We start from the raw sequence: 26,024 nt of genomic DNA on the forward strand, positions 1-26,024 counted from the left end.
GCCAGCAGGAATACAGCAGAGGGATGAGGAGTAGCATCACTAAATAGAAAACAGTGCAACAGTGAAGCCCCAATGGGCAAGAACAATTACTGAAAAGGCTTCTGGGGAAGGGGCAGGGCCAGAAACAAACGTCTAATAGGTCAGTCCAGAGGGGAGAGACCCAGAAGCCCAGCACTCCTTAGCAATACTTGTTAAGGATCTTCCTTCTAGCAAACAACAAAGTATGTTCTCTGTGACTTAGTTAGTGTAAAAGACTTAAGAAAGAGAAGAGTAGATGTGAGAGGAGTAGGATACAGAGGTTCTCTGGAACTCACCTGCAAGGGCAACACCTGGATTCCCCTTAGGCTGAGCTCCCTGGACATCCAGGCCCCATGGCTCCCTTGCCTCCAGCCAGGAAATCAGAATAGGTTTGGCGAATGGTCCCACTGCAGAAGAGAAGGACATGGGATGAGATGGAAGGGTAGATAAATCATACAGATCTATTCTCCAGGACCTTCTCAGGCCTGAGGTCCTGGCAAGGACAAGGGCAAGGCCAGGGAGGCTGGTGGAGGAAGCCAGGACAGGAGGCCCAGACAGCTATTTCCAACAGCTCTGAGCAGAGACAAAAGAGGCTGAAAGAAGTCACAGCCAAAAGGATCACTAGGATTCTTTGAAGGTGGGAGCCACAAGACAACTCAATCAGTTCAATCAACATTTTTGGGATATCTAACTATGAATTTGACATATATGATTTTTAACCTTTACAATAATCCAGCAAACAGGTATCATTATCATCATATTTCAAGAGAGGAGACTAGGTGATAGAGCCAGGGTCAAAGCCAGGCCAGGTCCATGTCTAGACACCATAATAATAATAAGATAGAAGTAAAAGTAGGTAGAAGCATGGGTATCAATGCCTTACCCAGAGAAACCATGTTCCTGTAATTCTCCAGCATCACATCCCTGTACAAGTTTCTCTCAGCAGGGTCCAGCCATCCCCACTCATCCTGTGAGAAGGTCACTTCCACGTCCTTGAAAGTCACAGCCTCCTGAAAAACGCAGTCTTATGTCTGAGAGTCAGTCTATAACTCCTGGCAATTAGGAGGGGGCAGGGGAAGGGAGCAGGTCCTGAGTGAGCACATATGGACCTGGTAAGGGTAATAGAGAAGACCACCACCCAGCAAAAGAGCTCTGGGCTCAAGGGGGATAATCTGGTCTCCAGGATCTGAGTCTTTGGATATGAGGTTACTGGACACACAGACTCAAGATGAGGAGAAGCCTCAATGATTCCATTAGGCAGCAATGCTGAGATGTCATGAAGGCCCAAGGTCTTGTGGCTCACCTGAGGCTGAGCTGTCAACAGGTCTCCTGGGCACCCTTCTCTCTGGGAAAGGGCAGGCACCTGGGCAACAGGGGGCTCTAAGGGAGAAGAAAGAGCCATGAGAGAAGGTAGCCCAGCTCTTGGCACCCCACTGAGGAGGTCCACTCTTCCCCCCCAGAGGATTCCTGGGCCTACAAGCAGGTATGGACAACTGTTAAACACCCATTCCACATTTCCCCAGTGTTTGCTGAGGGCTGGGGAGTGAGGTGTAGGGGGTGCAAAGGGAGGAGGAGCTAGGTAGACATGGGTCACAGAAAGGTAGAAAGGACACAGGGCTAAGTGCCAAAACTGAAAGGGATTCCCAAGAGAGGACAGATGGTGAAATGACAATACTATTTTGGGATGTGTGGCATACAGCTGGGGTCTTAGAGCTAGATGTCAAGTACCGGATTGCCTAGCCAGGAAGTGACACACTCCTGTTTCATAGGGAGGCTCCAGGTAGTCCCCAAGAGTAGAGTCGCTCCTGAGAGGTGAAGCAGGGGGCCATATCTGTGAGGCTTGCAAGGCTCCTGTACCCATCCAACGCACGTCTGGGCTCTGAGCAAGGGCTGGGTCCTGGTAAGAAGAAAATGATGTGAGAGGATCCCCATGGGTATCATGGGGGATCTAGTCTTGAGGATCCCTCTGAGCAAACCCAGACAAGAGGCCACATGGCCAATCTTTAAAAGCAGGGAGCCAGAGGAAGGCAAACCAGGCCTTTTGTTACCTACAGGCAGAGGGAAAGGAGGAAGAGAAAGCCCAGGGGGGAACCCCTCAGCCCTCAGCTTCCCTGGGCTCTCGTGTGGGCCATGAAGGACATAGGTGGAGCCAGATTCTGGCTACAACACAGGGAGGCATCCAGCAAGGCAGTGCTGTAAGGCCTGAGGGGCTGCAGTGACACCTCCCCATTAGCCCCTCAGCTCCCACCTCTGGTCTGGAACTTAGAAATGAGAGAGAAGAAATTTACCCCTGAGTTAAATGATAATGGTTCACAGCAGAGATGCAGATAGATAACATCTATAAGTATCAGGCCCTGCTCCAGGCACTGTTAAGCAAAGTAACCTCAAAGAAGTGGCACAGGTCCCAGACGTAAATCTGACTAAGACAGTAACACTGCCAGAGAGGCAATGCTACTTGTGAGGGTCAGCCATGGAACCACAGAAGAGAAAGTCTCAGGTACAAAAACTGGCAGTGCCCCTCCAGGCAGAGACTTGGAAAGAGGCACTCTTTGCCCTGGGACTTCAAATGGTTCCAGTCTCTGAGGCAAGGCTATCCCTGATGTGGAAATGAGTATAAGAAGCTTACAGCCAATGAACTTTCAAGTTTTTTCTGGTCCCGTGGCCAAGACATTGATTCCACTGATTGGATGATTCTTGGCCAGAGGCTGTAAACATGTGATACCGAGCTACAGCCTAAAGATGATGACCTGGTTCCTCTCATTCCCTACCAAAAAGATAATACAGAAACAATACAAAGGTGGAAGCAGACAGCCCAATGAGTCTAAGAACAAAATTTCTTGGGTCCTAGTTGCTCAATTCATATGAACCAAAGGGTGATTATGATATTTATGTGTATCTTGAGCCATTCCGTTCATTTTCAGAATTTGGGAGATGTCCTCCCAGTCCATTTTGTTTTCTAATTTCTGACTAGCTTTCAACCAGGTAGGCCTTGTATGAACATTTGGCAATGTTTTCAGGGATTTTCAAACCTTACATGTAGCTCTAAAAGAATTAAATGTAACCAAGCCACAATTCTGTACCTACTATGTACCTAATTTGCTTTAATCAGTTATTTTTCAATCATTTAGAACATCTTGGTATTTTGGTAAAAATCATAAATGTTCTTTTAGATTTTTTTTAAATTGTAACCAATGGTAAGCACAAAGGTTTTCTTTTTAAATAGTCATACCTTGCACTGATTTATTATCATTTACTGATGGCAGATATTCAGTCAGATGTGTTACTTGATTGACTTAATTTGAGATTATATTTGGGAGAAGAGTATGTCAAATATGTTTCAGAAATCGTAAAGGTAATTTTCACTTATGCATAGATTATATATATGTGGAATTACATATATTTTTATTGAAAAAAAATTTTAAAGAAGTCTATAAAAATGATAAATGCTCTTAAAAAAAAAAAAAAAAAAACAACTCCAAAGCTACAGGAAGCATTGAGAAGCTCGCCTGTGTGGGGCAGTCACAGCTCTTTCCCAGTGCTAAGGCCGGGGCTGGGCAGATGGTGGACATTCAAATATACACTGTTCTCATTGTTAGATCAGTTTTGCATATTCTTTTCAATAAACTGATGTTCTGAAAGAATGTGAGCAAGAGGAGTGAAGCTGTGAAATAAAGTCTTCCAATTTCTAGGCCCTGGATTGACCCTCGATACTCTTTTTTTACTCCTGATTCCTGCACAGAACAAATTCTCAAAAGCTTACTAAAAAAGAAAGAATATGTTATGAGTGCACTGAATTTATAGGTCTTACCATGTACTCAGAAGCCAAGAGTCCTGACTCTAACAAGCAAGAGACACATCACTCCCACTTCACAGGTCACCATCAAGTCAACTTAGATACATGGAAATGGACTTGCATGTAAGTCACTGCATCCAAAAGCTCATTACTGTTATCTACAGACCCTCTTCCTGGAGCTGACTGTCCTCCAGGAAGTTGCCTGCTAAAACGTCCTTGGCTCAGGGTCCATCTCTCAGCTGTTCAGGTGTTGTGGGAATGAAAAGGGAAGACATTTCCTGCCTTCCTCAATGCTGAGGGTTCGGAGGCCCAACAGACCCACTCTAGACAAGCTGGCTGACTGACAGGCAGAGTTCTCTGGGCATCACACACTTGCTCACACTCACCCTCCATGGTGTCCCATCAAGGTCCCTCAGCAGCTCTTCCAGCAGGGCCACAGCCTCCTCACCACTCTCAGGGTGATGCAGCTGTACCCAGGTCCGGAGTTCCCCAGGCAAGATGCTCAGGAACTGCTCCAGCACCAGCAGCTCCAGGATCTGGGCCTTGGAGAGAATGTCAGGCCTCAGCCACCAGCGGCAGAGCTCCCGGAGCCGGCTGAAAGTCTCTAGGGGCCCAGAAGATTCATAGTAGCGAAGCTGCCTGAAGAGCTGGCGAAACAGCTCCTGGCCAGAACGGTTGAGTGTCTGTGGCCTGGCAGCCTGCACTGAAGTATAGCCTTCATCCTCTTCTTCCTTCTTTACCATCTGAAGACGCCCTCGTTCCCTTGAAGCCTGGGCCTGAGCTGGATGAACTGCATACCACCTACCTGGAGGCATCACTCCTGCTCAGAGTCTACCCAGCAGAGTGCACACCAATTCTATGTTAGCCGTGTCGCTGCTGGGACCTCAGGAGTAGTTATTCAGCACTTTGCTGGGACATCAGATGTCACTGGCAAGAGACTAAAATAAACAATATTATTGTTCAGGAGGGATGTGAGAATGATGGTACAGTTAGATCACGGTAGCCAGAATCACCCTTGGATGTATGAAAAGAGAGCATATGAAGATTTGCACAGTCGTGCCTGCCAATATGAAGCAGGTGAGGGCTAGATTGTCACATATGCCATAAACTAAGAAAATATTCCGGAATACACAAAAATGTGTACAGGGCTTATATGCTAAAAATTACAAATGGCTGATGAAAGAAACCAAAGAAGATCTAAATAATGGATACATACCATATCACATACTGGAAGATGACATAGAAAGGAGGCAATATTCCCCCAGATCCACGGAATTAATGCTATTCCTATCAATATCTCAGCAAAGTTTTTTGTATATGTAGACAAGATTATCCTAAAATTTACGTGGAAAAGCAAAGGAATTACAATAGCTAAAACAGTTTCTAAAAATTAGAATAAAGTGTGAAGAAATCTATTTAATTTCAAGACTTAGAGATACAATAATCAAGACTACAGATCTACCAAGTGCAATAGTAGGTATTTACCCCAAGAATACAAGAACGTGGGGCTCTGGGTGGCTCAGCAGCCAAGTACCTGCTTCAGCTCAGGGTGTGATCCTGAGGTCCTGGGATCAAGTCCTGCCATCAGGCTCCCTGAGGGGAGTGTGCTTCTCCCTCTACCTATGTCTCTGCCTCTCTCTTTCTCATGAATAAATAAATAAAATCTTGAAAAAAAAATACAAGAACACTAATTCAAAGTGATACATGCACCCCAATATTTATGGTAGCATTATCTACAATACCCAAATTATGGAAACAGACCAAGTGTCCAATGACTGGTGAACAGATAAAGAAGATGTGGTATAGATATACAATGGAGTATTACTCAGCCATCAAAAAGAATGAAATCTTGCCATTGGCAACAACGTGGATGGAGCCAGAGAGTATTATGTTAAGTGAACTAAGTCAGAGAAAGGCAAATACCATTATTTCATTCATATGTGGAATTTAAGAAACAAAACAAATGAGCAAAAAGGGGGGGAGAGAGAAAGTACACATGCACATGTGCACCAAACCAAGAAACAGTCTTTAACAAACTGATGGTCACCAGAGGAGAGATGTTGGGGGGGGGGGGGGGCGGGGGAAATAGGTGATATGCATTATTTTGTGTACTTGTACTGGGTACAGGGTGTTGTGTGGAAGTGCTGAATCACTATATTGTACATCTGAAACTAATATAACACTGTATGTTAACTAACTGGAATTTCAATAAAAACTTAAAAGAGACTGTGGTATTGGTGGAAGAAGAGACACAAACCAGCGGAAAAGAAAAACCTGCAATACAAATATGCCCAACTGGTCTGTAATATCAAATGTGACTTTACTAATATATTTAAAATATCTCAAATAAGCAATTCAAAAACAAAACAAATGCTGATTAGGAATCCCTTAAATGACTATGGCCCCAACAATGGGTTAAGAAGTGTAATTTGGAAACTACTAACCCAGCCCTCTACTAAACTCCTTATTTCCTTTAGTAATTCATGCTAATGGAGGCTATCCAAAGGTTAAGCCACACTCAGGAGCCACTAGAGCTTAGTAACAGAGTAGAGGACATGAACTAAGACTGACCTGGGTTCAAATCAACCTCATTTATCAACTAACTATGGAGACATCACTTTACCTCTTAAAATATCTGTGGCCTCACTGTATAATACGGGTATGGCTGTGGGGTCTAAGTGAAAAAACAACCTGGGCACATTTTGGGCTCTCAGTGAATGTTTGTTTCTTCAGATCTAGGCAAAGAGCTTATGCTGCAGGCCACACCGCTGTGCAGGAGTCTACCCTACTGATGTGCCCAACTGATTTTTTTTATAAAAGTGCAAAAACCAATTCAAAGGAGGAAGGATACTTAAATACTGATGGAGAAACTGGACACTGATAGACAAAATCATGAGGGCCAATGTAAACCTTAGAGCTTACACAAAAATCAATTCAAAATGAATCCTGGACTTAAATATAAAACATGAAACTATGCAACTTTTAGAAAAAAGCACAGGAGAAAATCTTTAGGCTCTAAGATTAGGCAGTCATTAGAATTGACACTAAAAGCATGATCCATAAAAAGGAAAACTGATAAACTGAACCTCATCAAAATTTAAAACCTGCTCTAGGAAGACCTTTGTTGAGAGCATGAGAAGACAAGCTACAGATTGGAAGATAATATTTACAAGCCACATATCTGACAAAGAACTAATATCTGACTAGAATAAGAATTCTCAGCAGTAAAAAGGGCAAACAATCCCATAAGAAAATGGGCAAAAGACATGAAGATATATTTCACCAATGAGGACACACAAATAAGCATATGAGAAAATGTTCAACATGATTAGCCATCAGGGAAATGCATATTAAAACAACAACAAAAAAATAAAAATAAAAAAAATAAAACAACAATAACATAATCACTATACATCTACCAGAATGGCTAAAATAAAACGTGGCAACACCAAATGCTGTTGAGGATACAAAGAAACCAGACCACTCAGGATGCCTGGGTGGCTCAGTGGTTGAGCATCTGTCTTCCGCTCAGGTCATGATCCCAGGGTCTTGGGATCGAGTCCCAAATTGGGCTCCCCGCAGGGAGCCTTGCTTCTCTCTCTCCCTCTGCCTCTGCCTCTGCCTCTGCCTCTCTGTGTCTCTCATGAATAAATAAATAAAATCGTAAAAAAAAAAAAAACACCAGAAAGAACCAAATCACTCATCCATTACTAGCTGGAATGTAAAATTGTACAGCTACTTTGGGAAGCAGTGTAGCGGTTTCTTAAAAACTCAACTAGTGTGGCTCAGCAGTTAAGCGCCTGCCTTTAAGGCATGATCCTGGGGTCCTGGGGATCGACTCCCACATCAGGCTCCCTGCAAGCCTGCTTCTCCCTCTGCCTAGGTCTCTGTGTCTCTCTGTGTCTCTCATGAATAAATAAAATCTTAAAAAAAAAACAAAAAATTCAACAGGTTCCTACCATACAATCTAGTAGTTGCACACCTAGACATATATCCCAGAAAAATGAAAACTTATGTCCACAGAAAAACTTGTATACAATTGTTCACTGTAGCCTATTCATAATAGCCCAAATCTGGAAACCACCCAGATGTCCTGCAATGGATGAATAGTTAAGCTAAGGTACAACCATACTATGGAACACTACTTGCAATAAAAAGAATGAGTATTTGCAACAACTTGGATACATCTCCAGAGAATGATGATGAATGAAAAGAGCCAACCTGAAAAGGTTACACAGTATATGATTCTATTTATACAATATTCTTGAAAAAGATAGAAATGGACAGCAGATTAGTGGTTGCCAGGGTAGTTAAGGACTGCAAAGCAGAGTTGGAGGATATTATGGTTTTACTTAATTAAGAACTGACTTCATTTTTGATATTTGACTGCTGACAGCTTTTAAGCCCACCACTCTTACTTCTCCTTCCTGCTAACATCTGGACAGGGAAATAAGAAAGTCCAGCTGCTCCCTTAGCACTGGCAGGAAGTTCAAAGTTCAAAGCACACAAGCCCTGGCCCGTGTATAAAAATCCTCACCCCAGCTTCACTCTAACCATAATAAAAGCCAAAGCCAGGGGATCCCTGGGTGGTGCAGCAGTTTAGCGCCTGCCTTTGGCCCAGGGCGTGATCCTGGAGACCCAGGATCGAATCCCACGTCGGGCTCCCGGTGCATGGAGCCTGCTTCTCCCTCTGCCTGTGTCTCTGCCTCTGCTCTCTCTCTCTCTCTCTGTGCGACTATCATAAAAAAAAAAAAAAGAAGCCAAAGCCAGTCACCTTTCCTTGCTCTCTGAAGCGATTTTTTTTTACATTTAAAACTACTTTAGGGATCCCTGGGTGGCGCAGCGGTTTGGCGCCTGCCTTTGGCCCAGGGCGCGATCCTGGAGACCCGGGATCGAATCCCACATCAGGCTCCCGGTGCATGGAGCCTGTTTCTCCCTCTGCCTGTGTCTCTGCCTCTCTCTCTCTCTCTCTGTGACTATCATAAATAAAAATAAATAAATAAAAAAATAAAAATAAAAATAAAAAAATAAAACTACTTTAACATAAGGATATCAATTCAAATCATGTTTTACATTTCTACTTAAGTTTATATTACACTAAAACTATTTTACACTGAAAAACAAGTTGATATATCATGACATAATGTCTTAACAAACATTCTTTGACATTCATATTTATATTTTTGGATATTTCAAAGTCCACTTGAATAAATTTTCTATTATATACCAAATCACCTAACAAAAACAAATCTATAATGCTAATCTGCTTTGGTATTGAGATATATTGAATATCTGCTTTGATATATCAAGTGAGGATATTCAGTATTTATTATTACTTCCTTTGAGAAACCCATTGATTTTGGGATACCTGGGTGGCTCAGTTGGTTAAGCACCTACCTTCGACTCAGGTCAGTATCCCAGGGTCCTGAAATCAAGCCCTGTGTTGGGCTTCCTGCTCAGTGAGAAGCCTGCTTCTCCCTCTACCCATCCCTCCCTGCTTGTGCTTATTCTCTCTCTCTCAAATAAATAAAATCTTTAAAGAAAAATGAGAGAGAAATAACACTGATTTTTAGAACACATTTAAATCAGTCTTGGTCTGGGTGATGGGCACTTAGGGGAGCATTTGATGGGATGAGCACTGCGTGTTATTCCATATGTTGGCAAATTGAACACCAATAAAAAATAAATTAAAATAAAAAAATAAAATAAGTCTTGGTATCTAGTAATAACATTTGAACAATACCCAAAAATTCTTCATTTATTGTTGAATTTCCACAAGACTAATTTTTAAATATTTATTTAAAAATGAAGAGAAAAAGTGTTAGTCCTGTCTAGTGGAACAGAATTATGAGAAGAAAGTAAGAATGATCTTCAACGTTGGCTTCTAAGCTATGTTTTGTATAACTTAAACATTCAGTTCTCATCATTCTGCTGCAATAAAACCAAGCCTGTTTATTGTAATAATAATAACCAATATTAGAGGCTTTGAAAATCATGATCATAATTAATGCTTGGATTTAAAGCATGATGAAATGAATGGCAACCTCCTGGATCCCATTTTAAATTAGTTCTACTTCCAAATAACATTTTAAAACAGTTTTAAGGGCAGCCAGGTGGCTCAGCGGTTTAGCGCCACCTGCGGCCCAGGGTGTGATCCTGGAGACCCTGGATCGAGTCCCATGTCAGGCTCTCTGTATGATGCCTGCTTCTCCCTCTACCTGTGTCTCTGCCTCTCTCTCTCTCTGTCTCTATGAATAAATAAATAAAATCTTAAAAAAAAAAAGTTTTAAGTAACCTAACTGATTAGCCAGCATCAGCTTAGGAATTTTTTCAGTGCTCTAAGGTATAACTTTTGCCATCAAAAAGCACAAAGACTTTTGATTACTTATGAATAAAACAAATCAAGAACTAAAATACCAGTGCTTCCTATGACAAGGCTTTCAAGTAACATTCCCTCTAAATTTTTTTTTTTTAAGATTTTATTTATTTATTCATGACAGACACAGAGAGAGAGAGGCACAGACATAGCCAGAGGGTGAAGCAGGCTCCATGCAGGGAGCCCAACGTGGGACTCGGGACTGGATCCTAGAATTCTAGGATCTTGCCCTGGGCTGAAGGCAGGCGCTCAACCGCTGAGCCACCCAGGTGTCCCTCCCCCCAAAATTAAAGTATCATTTTATTTCTCCCTCTAAGAGCTTATTAAGGAAAAGAAATCACTTTTTTTTTTTAGTTGAGGTAACAAAAACCTGCTTCCTAGTCATATGCTGTAAAAGCCACTGTTTGAGATGGAATATAGCAAATGTAATTAAGAAATAAACTACAATATAATCCTTCTCAAATTCCATGGTGTCCATGGACATACTTCATAGTCTCCCGCATGATAAGATACTCTTCAGATTCTGGAAGAATAGTTCCTAATTATCTTTGCCAATGAATTACATCAAATGGATAGGATATGATCTGTGCTATTGCTCCAGCAACATCACCACAAAGTAAATTTATATCAGTTTTTAAAAAATAAGACATTAGGATTATCTGATGAAGGTCTGCCAAAAAGAGTAGGAGCACAGGAAAGCCTAATACTCTTTAAAGTAACAAAAGATAAAAATGAAACACTTGCATTTGGAGCCATTCCTAGCATAGTAGGCATCAGGCCTCTGTAAAATCCAAGAAAACCACCTTCATTTGCATAAATTGTTTTGAATGCATGAATAATTCTTGCATAATTATGTTCCTCTTTCACCTGGGATGCTAGGCATACTCTAACCATGTTAAGAGGATTGGTACAGATAACTGCTGTCATACTTGCCATGGATGCAGCAATTTATCTGTGCACATGGCCATAAACCCCTAACTTTATAATAATTAACATTTTATAATGCTCAAATGCCATAAACTATATTGCACTGTAGAAAAAGATCCAAATCATCACTGCACATTCACTTTATACAATCAAAGGTATCCCTCCTTTTGAGGAATAGCACACAAAGCAGAAAATACTCCTAAATACATATAATGGTGGTTGTGAGTTTGTAATAAAACTTACTCAATCCAAAAGAGCAACTGTTGTTTTGGCATAGCATCTGGCAATACCTCTAGCCGGAAAGGAGTACAACCAGAAGTCCTAGTGAGCAGTGGGCCCTCTGGGTCCTGCCACCTGTGGTACATTGGGAGAGGGAGTTGGCTGTTGCCAGGACTGCAGTCACCACCATGAGGATCAGGGCCATGTGGGGAGCTTTGGTCAACACTTCACAAAACACAGCCATGGTCAAAGCAGGTAGTGACAGGGCACCGACCTCCACACAAGTGGGACAGAATATCTCTTAAGACATTTTAGACCAGCTTGGAGCCTGCCTTCCTTTTTCCAGAAGCCTCATTTGAGTAGTAAATCTCTTCATATCCATATTCATATATTCAATATATATTCATATTCATATTCATGAGTGCACCTCTGTCATCAGTCTTAATGTCCAACCAAATATTTTGTAAAGAGGTCTATTCCACCAACAAGGGGTGACAAAAATACTATAAAAAAAAAAAAAGGGAAACGTGAAAGATCTGTATGGTGATGAAAATGCTCTGTATCTTGATTACATCAATGTCAATATCAGGTTGTATCACTGTACTACAGTTTCACAAGATGTTATTACTGAGACCATGGTTGGGGGAGGGTAAAGAATACATGGCGTTTTTCTTGTGACTACATGTAAATATACAATTATTTCTTTTTTTTTTATATACAATTATTTCAAAATGAGTTTTGTTTTGTTTTTTAAAGAAATGCTCCTGTTGGAATAATATAGTCCTAAATATTCAATAAGTAAAAGAAGAAATAGCAAGGAAATTAGAAGACGTTTTGAAATAAGCAAAAATGAACACAAAACATCCCAAAACTAATAGGATGAAATTAACTTCGGGGAGTGCTTAGGGGGAATTTTATTCTGTGAATGAATATATTAATAAATTAATGCATAATTAATTTTTGCATATCCAAAAAAGAAAGATCTGAAATCAACCAATCCTTTTACCTTAAAAAACTGGAAAAAAGGGATCCCTGGGTGGCGCAGCGGTTTGGCGCCTGCCTTTGGCCCAGGGCGCGATCCTGGAGACCCAGGATCGAATCCCACATCAGGCTCCCGGTGCATGGAGCCTGCTTCTCCCTCTGCCTGTGTCTCTGCCTCTCTCTCTCTCTCTCTGTGACTATCATAAATAAATAAAAATTAAAAAAAAAAATTAAAAAAAAAAAAAAAAACTGGAAAAAAGGGGATCCCTGGGTGGCGCAGTGGTTTGGTGCCTGACTTCGGCCCAGGCCGTGATCCTGGAGTTCTGGGATCGAGTGCTACATCAGGCTTCCTGCATGAAGCCTGCTTTTCCTCTGTCTGTGTCTCTGCCTCTCTGTGTGTGTGTCTCTCATGAATAAATAAAATCTTTAAAAGTAAATAAATAAATAAGTAAGTAAGTGAGTCTCTAGTAGATGGGCATATACATAGGTCTTGCTTTTTTATTGCTTTAGGATTCTTTGGGATTCCTCTTTCTTTTACAGGTCCCCCTTAATATTTCTTGCAGATCCGGTTTAGTTGTCACATATTCTTTAAGTTTCTGCCTACACTAAAAGCTCTTTATCTCTCCTTCTATCTTGAATGACATCTTGCTGGATAAAGTATTCTTGGCTGCATGTCCTTCTCATTTAGTACCCTGTATATATCATGCTAGCCTTTTCTGGCCTGCCAGGGTTCTGTGGAGAGGTCTGCTGTTAATCTGATATTTCTCCCCATGTAAGTTAAGGATCTCTTCTCTCAAACTGCTTTAAGAATTTTCTTTGAAATTTGCAAGTTTCACTATTAGATATCGAAGTGTTGAATGGTTTTTATTTCTTTGGGGCGGGGGTCCTTTCTATCTCTTGTATTTCAATGCCTGTTTCCTTCCCCCAGATTAGTGAAGTTCTCAGCTATGATTTGTTCAAATATACTTTGTGGTCCTGTCTCTCTCTTTCTCTCTCAGCCTCTTCTGAAATCCCAATTAAACATATATTCTTCCCTCTCAAGCTATCATTTATTTCCTTCTGCCTGTCCTCATGGGCTCTTAGTGGTTTTTCTCTTTTTTTCCTCAGCTTCCTTCCTTTCCATCAACTTGTCTTCTATGCCACTCACTCTCTTCCACCTCATTAACCCTAGCACTTAGAGCATCCAGTTTGGACTGCATCTCGGTTAATCTATTTTTAATTTCAGCCTGATTAGGTGTCAATTCTGCAGTATGGCAGTATCTAGAATCCTTTATGCTTTTTTCCAGAGCCACCAGTAATTTTATAATTGTACTTCAGAATTGAATTTCTAACCATATTGAAATCCAAATTCTGTACATTTGTGACATAGAGTATTGCTTCCAGTTCTTTGTTTCGTGGTGAATTCTTCCTTCCAGTTATTTTGTGCAGTGCAGAGTGGCTGAATGAGTGACCTGAGTCAAAAGTATCAACCTCAACCTAAGGAAAATACATCCTTTATGATTCTGAAGAGCTCAGAGACCAGAAAATTAAAGGAAAAGAAGAACAGAATGAAATAAAAGGACCACTAATGTGAAAAACAAATTTTAAAACAAAGAAGTAAAAATAAAAAACAAAAAACAAAGAAGGAGAAAAAAAAAAAAAAGAAGAGAGGAGAGGGAAAAAAGTGGCAGATGGTGGTGCTGAAGAAGTGGTAGTGGAGAGAATGTAGTCTCCCTGAGGGGTCCTAAAAAGAGATCCTCTTGTTCTGAGTGTATTTTGTTCTGTATGCTAGAAGACACTCAACCTAAAATTTATATAAACCAGCAAAACTTATATAAAGATCCAATATTGACCACAAATCATGAACAAGATAAAAGAGGGCCGTAGAATGGGAAGAGAGAATATAATTTCACAGAATGAATCAACATGTTGTGCCACTTGGATCTGGGTGTATTTTGGTCATGTGTTAGAAAGTACTAACTTCCTCCATTGCAAAAAACAAAAATTAGAAAAAGCAAAAAACAGAAACCGTATCTCATATATCTACCAAAATTAAATTGAATACTTTGAAGGGAATCCAGGAGTGAAAAATATATCTAAGACAGGTAATTGTAGAAATATGAAAGTAAAAAAGGAAAAAACTTAAAAACGAAAAGTTGGTAAAATATTGTAGTTAATGTAGGAAAAGAGAATAAATATTGGAAATTTTTAGCCTGATATAAAAATGAGCTGTAATGAAAAAATAAAAACAAAAATAAAAGGACTCTCTAGTTCTATATACTATTTTCCCTCAGTTCTGGAGTGTTCCAGTGCCGCTCGTTTTGTAAATTTGCTTATCCTTTGTTCTTCCAGCGGATCTTCTGGGGGAGGGGTCTACTACACTGATTTTCAGGTCTACTACCCAGGTGTGTGCCTGGGTAGAGATCCCCCGCCCCCTGCTGGGTGCCGGGCTGAGTGTTAGCTGCTTATCCTGTGAGGCCTTTTTTTCCCTAGAGGCCCCACATCCCCCAGGCACAAGGGGAAACAAAGAGAAAAGGAAAACTAAAATGGCAGTGGCTAGATCTCCAGCTCTGGAGTCCAGCTCCCCACGTGTAACTAACCACAGTCTCCCAGTCCACACTGGCCTAGATTGCTCCTGGGGGCAGGTGCAGGTGCACTGATCTGCACAGCTAGCAGGGTGCCTAGCGGCAGGAGAGTTCTTGCTCTCCTGTGCCCTCCGCGCTTCTCTCTGTCCCAGGGGGAACGGAGGATAGCCAACTTTGTCCACTTCTGCACCCTTGGATCCAGGGCCCTGTGCCATTGGACCTGCGCTCCTGGGAACCACCTCCTCCAAAGAGAATGGAGGACAGCTGCCTTCATCCGTTTTCAGGCTCTACGGTAAAGGCAGTTCCAGAGCTGGTACGCATAACCAGCGGGCTTCTCTCAAATGTCTGGAGGGCTGTGGCACTCCAGCCTTTTACCGAGATCAGACCACGATTTGTGGTGAACTTTCCCCTGGGCAACCCTCCTGTTACAGTGACTCTGGGAATCTTGATGCTTCACTGCCCCTCCTGCAATTCTGCCTGATTTCCCTGCCAAGTACTTTTCTGTCAGGGAAAACTCAGGCTTGGATTTTTAAGGTTCCCACTTCTCCAGGCCTGGGCTTTCAGGCCTCAGAGGCTTACACCATCCCTCTTTAGCCCTGCTATTCACAGTTCCCCTCCTCCACTTTATTCTTTTTTATTTTTTTATTTTTTTTTGCCTTCCTACCTTGTTAGAGGCAAAAACTTTTCTCTGTAGCATTCTAGCTGCTCTCTCCTTACGTTGCAGGTCAAATTCGTAGGTGTTCAGGATGTTTTGAAAGTCATTTAGGTTAAGTTTGTGGGACCAGATGAGTTGAGGACCCCTACTCTTCTGCCATCTTGTCCGGTTTCTGTCCAAACCCATTCTATGAGGTCAGCATTACCTTGATCCCAAAACCAGACAAAGACCCCACAAAAAAGGAAAATTACAGACCAATATCCCTGATGGACACGGATGCAAAAATTCTCACCAAGATACTAGCTAATTGGATCCAAATAGGACACTTAAACAATTAAACACTATGACCAAGTAGGATTCATTCCTGGTCTTCAGGGGTGGTTACATAGCCACAAATCAACCAATGCGATACACCACATCAATAAAAGAAAGGAGAAGAACCATATGATCCTCTCAATTAATGCAAAAAAAGCATTTGACAAAATTCTGCATTGTTTCTTAATTTAAAAAATTCTCCACCAAGTAGAAATAAAGGTAACATACCTCAATATCATAAAAGCCATATATGAAAAAACCACAGAGAGTATCACCTTCAGGGGGAAGATGATACCCTTTCCCCCTAAGGTCAAGAAGATGAATAGATGTCCACTCTCACCACTGTTATTCAACAGAGTATTAAAAGTCCTAGCCTCAGCCGTCAGACAACAAAAAGAAATAAAAGCAATCCAAATTGGCAAAGAAGAAATAGAACTCTCACTCTTCACAGATGAGATGATACTATATGCTGAAATCCCAAAGACTCCATTCAAACACTGCTATATTCAGCCAAGTTGAAGGATATAAAATCAATGCACAGAAGTAGGTTGCACTTCTATACACTAACAATGAGACAAAAGATTGTGAAATCAAGAATCAATTCCATTTACAACTGCATCAAAAACCATAAGATAGGGATCCCTGGGTGGCGCAGCGGTTTGGCGCCTGCCTTTGGCCCAGGGCGCGATCCTGGAGACCCGGGATCGAATCCCACGTCGGGCTCCCGGTGCATGGAGCCTGCTTCTCCCGCTGCCTGTGTCTCTGCCTCTCTCTCTCTCTCTCTGTGACTATGACTATCATAAATAAAAATAAATAAATAAATAAATAAATAAAAAAATAAAAAAATAAAAAAAAAAAACATAAGATACCTAGGAATAAACCTAACCAAAGAGGTAAAGGATCTGTACTCTGAAAACTATAGACATTTATGAAAGAAATTGAGGAAGACACAAAGAAATGAAAAAATATTCCATGCTCATCAACTGGAAGATAAACATTGTGAAAATGGATATGCTACCCAGAGCAATCTACACATTCAATGCAATCTCTATTAAAATACTGTTGACATTTTTCACAGAGTTGGAACAAACAATCCTAAATTTTGTATGGAACTAGACAAGACCCTGAATAGCCAATGGAATGTTGAAAAAGAAAACCAAAGCTGTGGGCATAACCATGCCTGATATCAAGCTGTATTACAAAGCTGAGATAATTAAGATAGTGTGGTACTGGCACAAAAACATTTAGATCAATGGAACAAAATAGAGAACCCAGAAATGGACCCTCAACTCTATGGTCAACCTTTAACAAAGCAGGGAACATATCCAATGGAAAAAGGACAGTTCTTCAACAAATGGTGTTGGGAATACTGGATAGCCATATACAGAAGTAAGAAATTGGACCATTTTCACCATACACAAAAATAAACTCAAAATGGATGAAAGACCTCAATGTGAGATTGAAATCCATCAAAACCCTAAGAGAGAACACAAGCTGCAGCCCCTTTGACTTTGACCACGGCAACGTCTTCCTAGGCACGTCTCTAAAGGCAAGGGAACAAAACCAAATATGAACTACTGGAACTTCATCAAGATAAAAAGCTTCTGCACAGCAAAGGAAACAGTCAACAAAACTAAAAGACAAAGAATGGGAAATGATATTTGCAAATGCGTATCAGATAAAAGGCTAGTTATCTAAGATCTCTATAGGACTTATAAAACTCAACACACAAAAAACAATCCAGGAAAGAAATGGGCAGAAGACACGAACAGACATCTTTCCAAAGAAGACACACAAATGCCCAATAAGCACATGAAAAAAAAAAGCTCCAAATCACTTGTCATCAGGGAAATACAAATCAAAACCATAATAAGATGCCACTTTACACCAGTTCAAATGGCTAAAATGAACAACGCAGGAAACAAAAGATGTTGGCATGGATGTGAAGGGGGAACCCTGTTCCCACTGCTGGTGGGAATGCAAGCTGGTGCAGCCACTCTGGAAAACAGTGTGGAGGTTCCTCAAGAAGTTTAAAATAGAGCTACTCCTACAACCCAGCAATTGCACTACTGGATATTTACCGCAAAGATACAGATGCAGTGAATCGACTGGATACCTGCACTCCAATGTTTATACCACCAATGTCTGCAATACCCAAATTGTGGAAGGAGCCAGATGTCCTGTGACAGATGAATGGAAAACGATGTGGTATATGTATATATAATGGAATATTACTCAGCCATCAGAAAGGAGGAATACCTACCATTTACACTGACATGGATAAAACTGGAGGGTGCTATGCTAAGTAAAATAAGTCAATCAGAGAAAGACAATTATCATATGGTTTCACTCATATGGGGCATATAAGAAATAGTGCAAGGGATGCTAAGGGAAGGGACGGAAACGGAGTGGAGAAATCCGAGAGGAAGACCAACCATGAGAGACTCTTAACTCTGGAAACAAACTGAGGATTGCTGAAGGGGACAAGGGTAGAGGGAATGGGGTAACTGGGTGACAGGCATTAAGGAGGGCGTGAGACGTGATGAGCATGCAACTGATGAAATACTGAACTCTACATCTGAAACTAATAATGTAGTATATGTTGGCTTATTGAATGTAAAAGAAAAAAAGAGTAAGCAGAAAATGATGACGGAAAAAAGGCCAAATGTCAGAAAGGTTACTCTGGTGTGGTAGAATATGTATGCCTGTTACTATCCACCTTGTATCTTTTGTCTTTCCCCAATTTCCTACAATAATAATTAAATGCTTTAAAGATCATAGTTATTAACTCATTTAAGTCTTAAAGTAAAAAATACAGTTGGCATATGCATAAAAAACTTCTTCAGCCTTACTCAGCCATTATATTCTCCAGCAGGTGGTATAAGACTCACCCTTCCTAATTATCAATGTTCCATGAAATGTTACATATCACATTTATACTCAAAGAAGTGATAAATATTGCACTTTAAACAACACAGCAACAAACCATCTCAGTTCCCAAGACAGAAGAGGCAGGCAGAGAGGGGAAAATGCAGCACATTCTGGAAGAGGTCCTGGGTGCAATGTGGCTGCAACTCAAGAAACTGAAGAAGGAAAAACAAACCCACACAATCTTAGTTCTCTTTAGCCACCAAATAAGCAAACCAATTCGAGAAATCTGAATGAAAAAGAGAAGAATGTAGGATGCAACCAGGCAAATGAGGAAACAAAATGCTACCCAAAACACAATGTGCAAAGAAAAACAGCTGAGAAAGCTTAAACAAATATGAAAAAAAAAGGTGAGATAACAGCACACATAGGCACCTGTTGTACATGACCTCACAACTCAGTGCACCATGTCACAGATGATGCTTATCTTCCCCAGAGACCACCCCGCATTTCCCACCACCATTTAGTACATTTAAAAAAATCACTACCTTCACTCAGAAGCCATCCCCTACTTCGTCAGAAGCCAATACATACTCAACATCCTCCAGATTCAGCCGATGGCATCAGGACAGACAAAAAAAAAAAGAATGACTAAACACAGATGGAAAGAGGCTCCCAGGAGAAAGCATGCTGCCATCCAGGTAACAGAAAGAAACTACACTCTTGTTCTCAGGGCATGAAGAGTCAAGCAAAGGACTACATTAACGATCACACAGGCTGAGGAGTCTGCTAAAGTTCTGGCAGAGAAATGAAGCCTTGCTGTAAAAAACTAGGGGAGAAAAAGAAGAAGTAGTATTTGAGAAAACAAAACAAAGGAAAAGGATGGAATGATAAAGTAGGTGGCCCAAGGCCCACAGACAGACTTGAAGATCAGCAACAATAAAAGATGGCTGAAAGGAAAGGGTGCCTCAGGATCAAGAGGAAGGCTCAGGGGCAGCCCCGGTGGCTCAGCAGTCTAGCGCTGCCTTCAGTCTAGGGTGTGATCCTGGAGACCCGGGATCGGGATCGAGTCCCATGTCGGGCTTCCTGCATGGAGGCTGCTTCTCCCTCTGCCTGTGTCTCTGCCTCTCTCTCTCTCTCTCTCTCTCTCTGTCGCGAATGAATGAATGAATGAATAAATAAGTAAAATCTTAAAAAAAAAAAAAAAAAAAAAAAGAGGGGCAGGTTCCAACCGTGTAAGCCCCAGCAGCACAAACGGATAGCAGAAACAACAGTTCAGAAGGAAGCTAGAAGTCAGAAGGAGGGACAGAGCTGTAGAACAGACTGGAGAAGAGCATGAAACTGAAGTGTGGAAGAACAAGAAAGCTGCTCAGGGTAACCAGAGATCAGGCAGTGAGGCTAAAGAGAATGAACTTGAGGCCAGAGACAAATATTCTGAAGAAATGCACCAAGCAGGAAATCTAAATGACAAGACCTATCTCAGGAAATGGAGGCCCACAGTGCAATTAGCACCAGAAACAAGCCTCCAAGCAGACCTGTTCTGAAGCAGCTGTTACGGAAATGTCTGAAGAGGTCAGTGAGGCATCTGGACAGAGGTGATGAGAAGACTGACAGACAGGAAAATGAGGGCAAAAGCCAGGAATTTGGCAAAGGATTTCAGGTTTCCAACCAAAGAAAGCACCACAAATACGGAGAGACATGCCCGCCCCCAGGGCCTTTCTGAATCCGGATGAAAGAGCCAGGGCACAGGAAAGACATGGGGACCAGTGAGCTGAACCTGCCCAGTTCAGGTATCCCAATGCCTCAAGGTTTCTCCATGTCCCAACTAGTTTTTGAGAAAGAAGAAAAACTTCACTCACCCCAGGCCCAGGAGGAAACCTGAGCTGATCAGGCCTCTTCTCCCACAGCTTCATACTTTGACCCCAGTCTCAACCCCACAATTGAAAATGGCTTTGTGAAGCACAGGGAAAAACCCAAGCAGTTATCCAGGGCATTTTTCAGAAATATTTTTTTTTCTTTTCTTTGCTTTGCTTTGCTTTGCTTTGCTTTGCTTTCTTGTCATTTTGCTTCAATTCATACACAATGTGAATTTGTTTTCTTTTAAAATCCTCATTAAGCACTTTCTTATTCTTGTGTTTTTCCTATCAGTGTAAGGATACATACGCTTTATTTTATACGCTGATAAGGAAACAAAAAGACTGCTTCCAGTACATAATTAAAATGTTACATTACGCTTAAATACATCGCTTAAGAAATGAGCTCAAACCTAGCACCCAAAACTTGGTTTCTCCACACCATTCTCCAATAAATAGAACTAGGGATCCTTGGAGAAGTGGTGGTGGTTTCCAGGCTGGGGAAGGGAAGAAACAACATGAGTATTCTGTGGTGCCAGGAAGGCGGGGAAAGACACCAAAAAGGATGTGGGCTCTGCAAGGGGAAACAGAAGCCAACCTCAAGGCGCTCCCCATGGCCAAAGCTGGAATACTTTAAGCAATAAAATAAGTAATATTAGCACTGCATCATAGCCCAAAGAATACATACCCAACATCACACACTGATATAACTAACCGAATAAATAAAACAAAGGGAAACAAGGCACAACTCTTCCTCTGACAGTATTCCAATTAACAGAAAAGAGGGAATAACAGAAAGTCACCATTAGACCATTACACTAATAAGATCCACCAGGAGGGCTAATTAGTGGGTGAAAGTTAAGGAAAAACAGGATATTGCTATGCAAGGTCTCAAAGTATCTTCCCCGAAATAATCACCAGTTACAAAGGGAGAGACAGTAGGTTTACAGTAGTGACACATGGCAGATACCAGCAGGTCAAAACCAATAGCAACAACAACAACAAAAAAACAAACAAAAACCAAAAAAACGACAGTAACAAGACATATGGACACCATCCTCAATGGAAGCAGAAGAAAACATCTGACAAAACCAAAGTAAGAGTCACTCTAAAAATCCCAGCACGACATACTTCAAAGTGTCGAGGTCACAAAACACACGAAAAGATGGAGAGACTGTCACATACTGAAGGGAACAAGGAGACATGACAACTAAATGGAATGAGGGATTCTAGATTGGTTCCCTGAACAGAAAAAGGTCACTAGTGAGAAACTGATGAACTCTAAGTAAAGTCAGCAGTTTAATTAATAGTACCACACTACTGTAAATGTCTTCAGTTTGCTGACTGTACTATGGTTATGCAAGATGTTAACGTTAGGCAAAGTAAGTAAAGAATATCAGGGAACTCTGTACAGTTTCTGCAACCTCCTGTAAGTTTACAATCATTCAAAAAGACGGCAGCCCAGGTGGCCCAGAGGTTTAGCGCCGCCTTCAGCCCAGGGCCCGATCCTGGAGACACAGGATTGAGTCCCACGTCAGGCTCCCTTGCAAGGAGCCTGATTCTCCCTCTGCCTGTGTCTCTGCTGTGCTTTCTCTCTCTCTCTGTCTCTCATTAATAAATAAATAAAATCTTAAAAAGAAGAGAAAGCTTTTTTGAATTGAGGAAGCGTGTTATCTTTTTTCTCTGATTTATTTTTATCTTAGGTTACAAATTAACTTGGCAGTCAAAGATATTAAACACTGTCACTCTCCTCTCTTAACAATATCTACTGAGCACCTACTATGCCCCAAGCACTAAGGTCTCTGTAGGGAATAGAGACAAACAAACAAAAACCTGCCTTAAAAAAAAAACAAAAACAAAAACAAAAAAAACACCTGCCTTGCACAGCTTATAGGAAGACAGACAACGAAGTGAAGGAAATATACAGTATGTTAGTGCCCGGCACCATGCAGTATAATAAAACAAGGAAGGAGGCTACGAGGTTTGAGATCAGGGAAGGAAATGTTTAAGCTCAAAAATTCAACCTTGTAGAGCACATCATGGTTCACCTGACGGAGCTGTTTCAGATTTTTTTCTGATACAAAAATACTGCAGACTGCCAAATAAAGTAAGTTATGGTTACTATACACTATGTATATTTACCCCCAAGCAACTCTCCAATATCACGGAAGGCTTATACACCAAGACCTCTTGGACACGAGGACCTCAGAAAACTTAAAGTGGCATAGCTACCATTTTTGATGCTGTTGTCGGTTTCCTTTCTGGGTACAAATTGAGGTTTCCCTTCAAAACATTCCCATCGGGATCCGTGGGTGGCACAGCGGTTTGGCGCCTGCCTTTGGCCCAGGGCGCGATCCTGGACACCCGGGATCGAATCCCACATCGGGCTCCCGGTGCATGGAGCCTGCTTCTCCCTCTGCCTGTGTCTCTGCCTCTCTCTCTCTCTGTGACTATCATAAATAAATAAAAATTAAAAAAATAAAATCTTTAAAAAAAGAAAAAACATTCCCATCATTTCGGCCTACAGGAAGGATTATGGCTTTTAACCAAAGTCTGTCTGCCTTTCTCCAGCATTAACATTGACATGTAAGAACACCCTCCTTCATCAGGCCCTCAACACACACACATACACACACACCCGTGTAAACAGATGCGAGTTCTCCGACATTCCTTCAGCAAATTACCACCAAAGCCACTCGCTGACATTTCCCTGCAAATAATGTACCTACCACTACCGAGTTTTCACTCTTGAACTAGTTTCAAACAGGATGGTGGTGTTCTTTCCTGGCCACCACTTTAACCCAGAAGGAGACCATCCTCTGACTTCTGAGGCCTGTGCCAGTCAGATACAGTGCAGTGGTTTCGGGTTGGAGCTGCACCGCCTGTTTAAAAACTCCCTTTTATTAAAATAAAATCTTTTAAGAATATATCACCGAAAATAAAAACTCTTTTATATATTTCGCTTTCATTTTGAAAGGAGACAAGATTGTGCTATTTTTCTGCACAAACGTCACTTGTTGAGCCTTGAGAGCTTCATGCAATGTGTACTATGGAAAATAAACTAAACTGCAAGCAACACGTTCTCATCACACTCACGGAAGTGTGTCTTAGCGAAGTGTGCCACGACGCCGGCACCAAGTGTGACCACCACGTGAGCAAGTGCATTCCGCCGGCTCAAGGTAGTGTGATTTTCAAGGAGCAAGAGTATAAATGTACTTAATGCCGCTGAGTGATGCCACACTTCAGTAAACAGATAGCACCGTGTACGTGTGTGCGCGTGTAGGAGCCTGCATCGCCAGCGCATTTTACAGCTCCCCGCAGCACCCGGACGGAGCTCTGCGGACTGCGGCTACTCTTCCTCTGCGGGCACTCCCCGCGGCACCTAATCGTCCAGAACGAGCCCGCTTTGTTTGCGCAATTGGGAGAAAGGACGCGGCGCCGAAGCCAGGACCCCCGGCTGCGTGCCCGCGGCTGCGAGGCGCTTCCAGGTCCGCACCGGAGCCCCCGCCACACCGCCCGCCCCGGCGCAGCCTCCAGGCCCGGCCCCGGCCGCCCCCTCCCGCAGCCCGCGCGGCCCCGGCCCCGGCCCCGGCCCCGGAGCGCCCGCCCGGCGGCCCCCGCCCCCCCGCGCCCCCGCGCCCCGCCCCGCGCCGCCGCTCACCGACTCCGTGGGCCCCCGACGCTCGGTCCTCCGGCCACGCCACCTGCCCAGGGCCCCGCGCCCCGCGCCCCGCGCCCCCGCCCCGCGCCCGGCGCCCGCCCCTCCGTCGGCTCCGCTCGCGCACGCGCGCCGCCGCCCGGGGCCTCTCTAGGAAGCTGGGAGGGCCAACGTCTCGGCTTCTCCCAGCGCCCGCGGGAGGCAGGCGGGCCTGCGAGCGCGAGGCTTGGCCCCCGGCGCCCCCCGCCCCGGGGCCCTGCCCCTCCGCGCCGCCGCGCCCCGCCCTCCGGGTCCGCCCCCCGCCCTCCGACGCCAGGGTAGCCCCGGAGCCCAGGAGCCCACACCCCTTCCAACAGGTGGTTGGAAGGCCCGACTGCCCCCCACCCCGCCCCGGGGAAGAACAGGATCCCAAACCAGGGGGCAAAGCACGGAGCACGAGCTTGTGGCTGACCGGTTCTGGCCGAAGGGAGAGCTGGTAAGGGGCCGCGCATCACTCCAGGAGGACCTCTTCCCTCCCTCGTCACCACCACAGCTGGGGGCACTTGCTGGCCTCCAGCCGCGCACACACAACTGCACCTCCCATGACCTCCAGTTGTTTACTTTTGAACAAACGTCCACTGCGGGACCCAAGAAATTCAGAGAATGTCCCCCACCTCTGGCCCCTAGATGAGTAACAACTGCGGCCTCTAGCCCAAGTCAGTTCCAAGAAAAATCTGCAGAGCACGCCCTTAATGCAGAGCACGTCCCATATTGGAATGAGGAACTAAGAGCTTGAGAAACTCCTCCACCCTTACTGGAAATCCCCTAGACCAGCCCATAAAAATCCAGCTGTAACCCACCTCGGGGTCCAAGTCCCTGCTCCGCTGTGTCGGGTGTACTTGGACCAGGCTCGAGCTTGCAAATAAACCCTCGTGTGCTTGCATCGGTGTCGGCTCCTCGGTGGTTTCTCGGATTCGCGATCTTGGGCGCAACAAACTGACTCAGCAATTCACCAATGGGGCAGCCTCTAGTCTAGCAGACGGAAAGGACGGAGCTGCAAGAGCTATACAAGGCTAGGGATTTCACAGGCAGAAAGAAGGGAATAGGAGAAAAAATCTATTGGGTGAAAGGGTAGACTGGTTATTGCAGTGTGACTTTCCTTACAGGGGCTGCCAAGGTTTTATCAGGTAGATTACCTAACTAATGATCCTCAGGAAAGTCTTGATTGACTTGCTAAAGACAACAGACCCAAAATAGAGTCGCTTATGCTAAAGAGGGAAAAAAAACAAACAAACAAAAAAACTGGAGGAGTGAGCCTTATGAGGAAGAACAAAAGACACAAATCTTTCTTTGGGTTTGCAAATCAGGAAGGGCAACCCAACTCAGTCGTGTGCCCATCTGAAGAGGACCGGAGTAGGTAGTATTTTTTTTTTTTTTTTTTATGATAGTCACGCAGAGAGAGGGGGGGGGGGGCAGAGACACAGGCAGAGGGAGAAGCAGGCTCCATGCACCGGGAGCCCGACGTGGGATTCGATCTCGGGTCTCCAGGATCACACCCTGGGCCAAAGGCAGGCGCCAAACCGCTGCGCCACCCAGGGATCCCTAGGTAGTATTTTTATTTTTTATTTTTTTTTTAAATTTTTTTATTTATTTATGATAGTCACAGAGAGAGAGAGAGAGAGAGAGAGAGAGAGAGGCAGAGGGAGAAGCAGGCTCCATGCACCGGGAGCCTGACGTGGGATTCGATCCCGGGTCTCCAGGATCGCGCCCTGGGCCAAAGGCAGGCGCTAAACCGCTGCGCCACCCAGGGATCCCCTA

At 43.2% G+C, this 26,024-nt stretch overlaps 1 protein-coding gene and 1 pseudogene across 7 annotated transcripts in view; both read right to left on the minus strand.

Annotated features, from left to right (window-relative positions):
- ZNF445 (zinc finger protein 445) overlaps window positions 1-25,219 on the minus strand; it is a 33,189-nt gene extending 7,970 nt beyond the window's left edge. For 3 of the 7 annotated variants that reach the window (XM_077866011.1, XM_077866010.1, XM_077866006.1), the window contains exons 1-6: window positions 24,231-24,314; window positions 4,198-4,749; window positions 1,747-1,915; window positions 1,322-1,398; window positions 902-1,028; window positions 315-425 (exon numbers count right to left, since the gene is read on the minus strand). In XM_077866011.1, the coding sequence (XP_077722137.1) occupies window positions 315-425; window positions 902-1,028; window positions 1,322-1,398; window positions 1,747-1,915; window positions 4,198-4,626 (913 nt within the window). In that variant the 5' untranslated portion in view covers window positions 4,627-4,749; window positions 24,231-24,314. Of the gene's footprint in view, window positions 1-314; window positions 426-901; window positions 1,029-1,321; window positions 1,399-1,746; window positions 1,916-4,197; window positions 4,750-22,801; window positions 23,020-24,230; window positions 24,315-24,678; window positions 24,837-25,066 lie in introns of those variants that run through there. The other 4 variants (XM_077866012.1, XM_077866009.1, XM_077866007.1 and 1 more) reach the window with 4 other exon arrangements.
- LOC144294269 (solute carrier family 25 member 16 pseudogene) lies at window positions 10,051-11,970 on the minus strand (annotated as a pseudogene).
- Window positions 25,220-26,024: the final 805 nt, after the last annotated feature.

Source organism: Canis aureus, chromosome 22 (assembly GCF_053574225.1).
Source record: "Canis aureus isolate CA01 chromosome 22, VMU_Caureus_v.1.0, whole genome shotgun sequence".
NCBI lineage: Eukaryota > Metazoa > Chordata > Mammalia > Carnivora > Canidae > Canis > Canis aureus.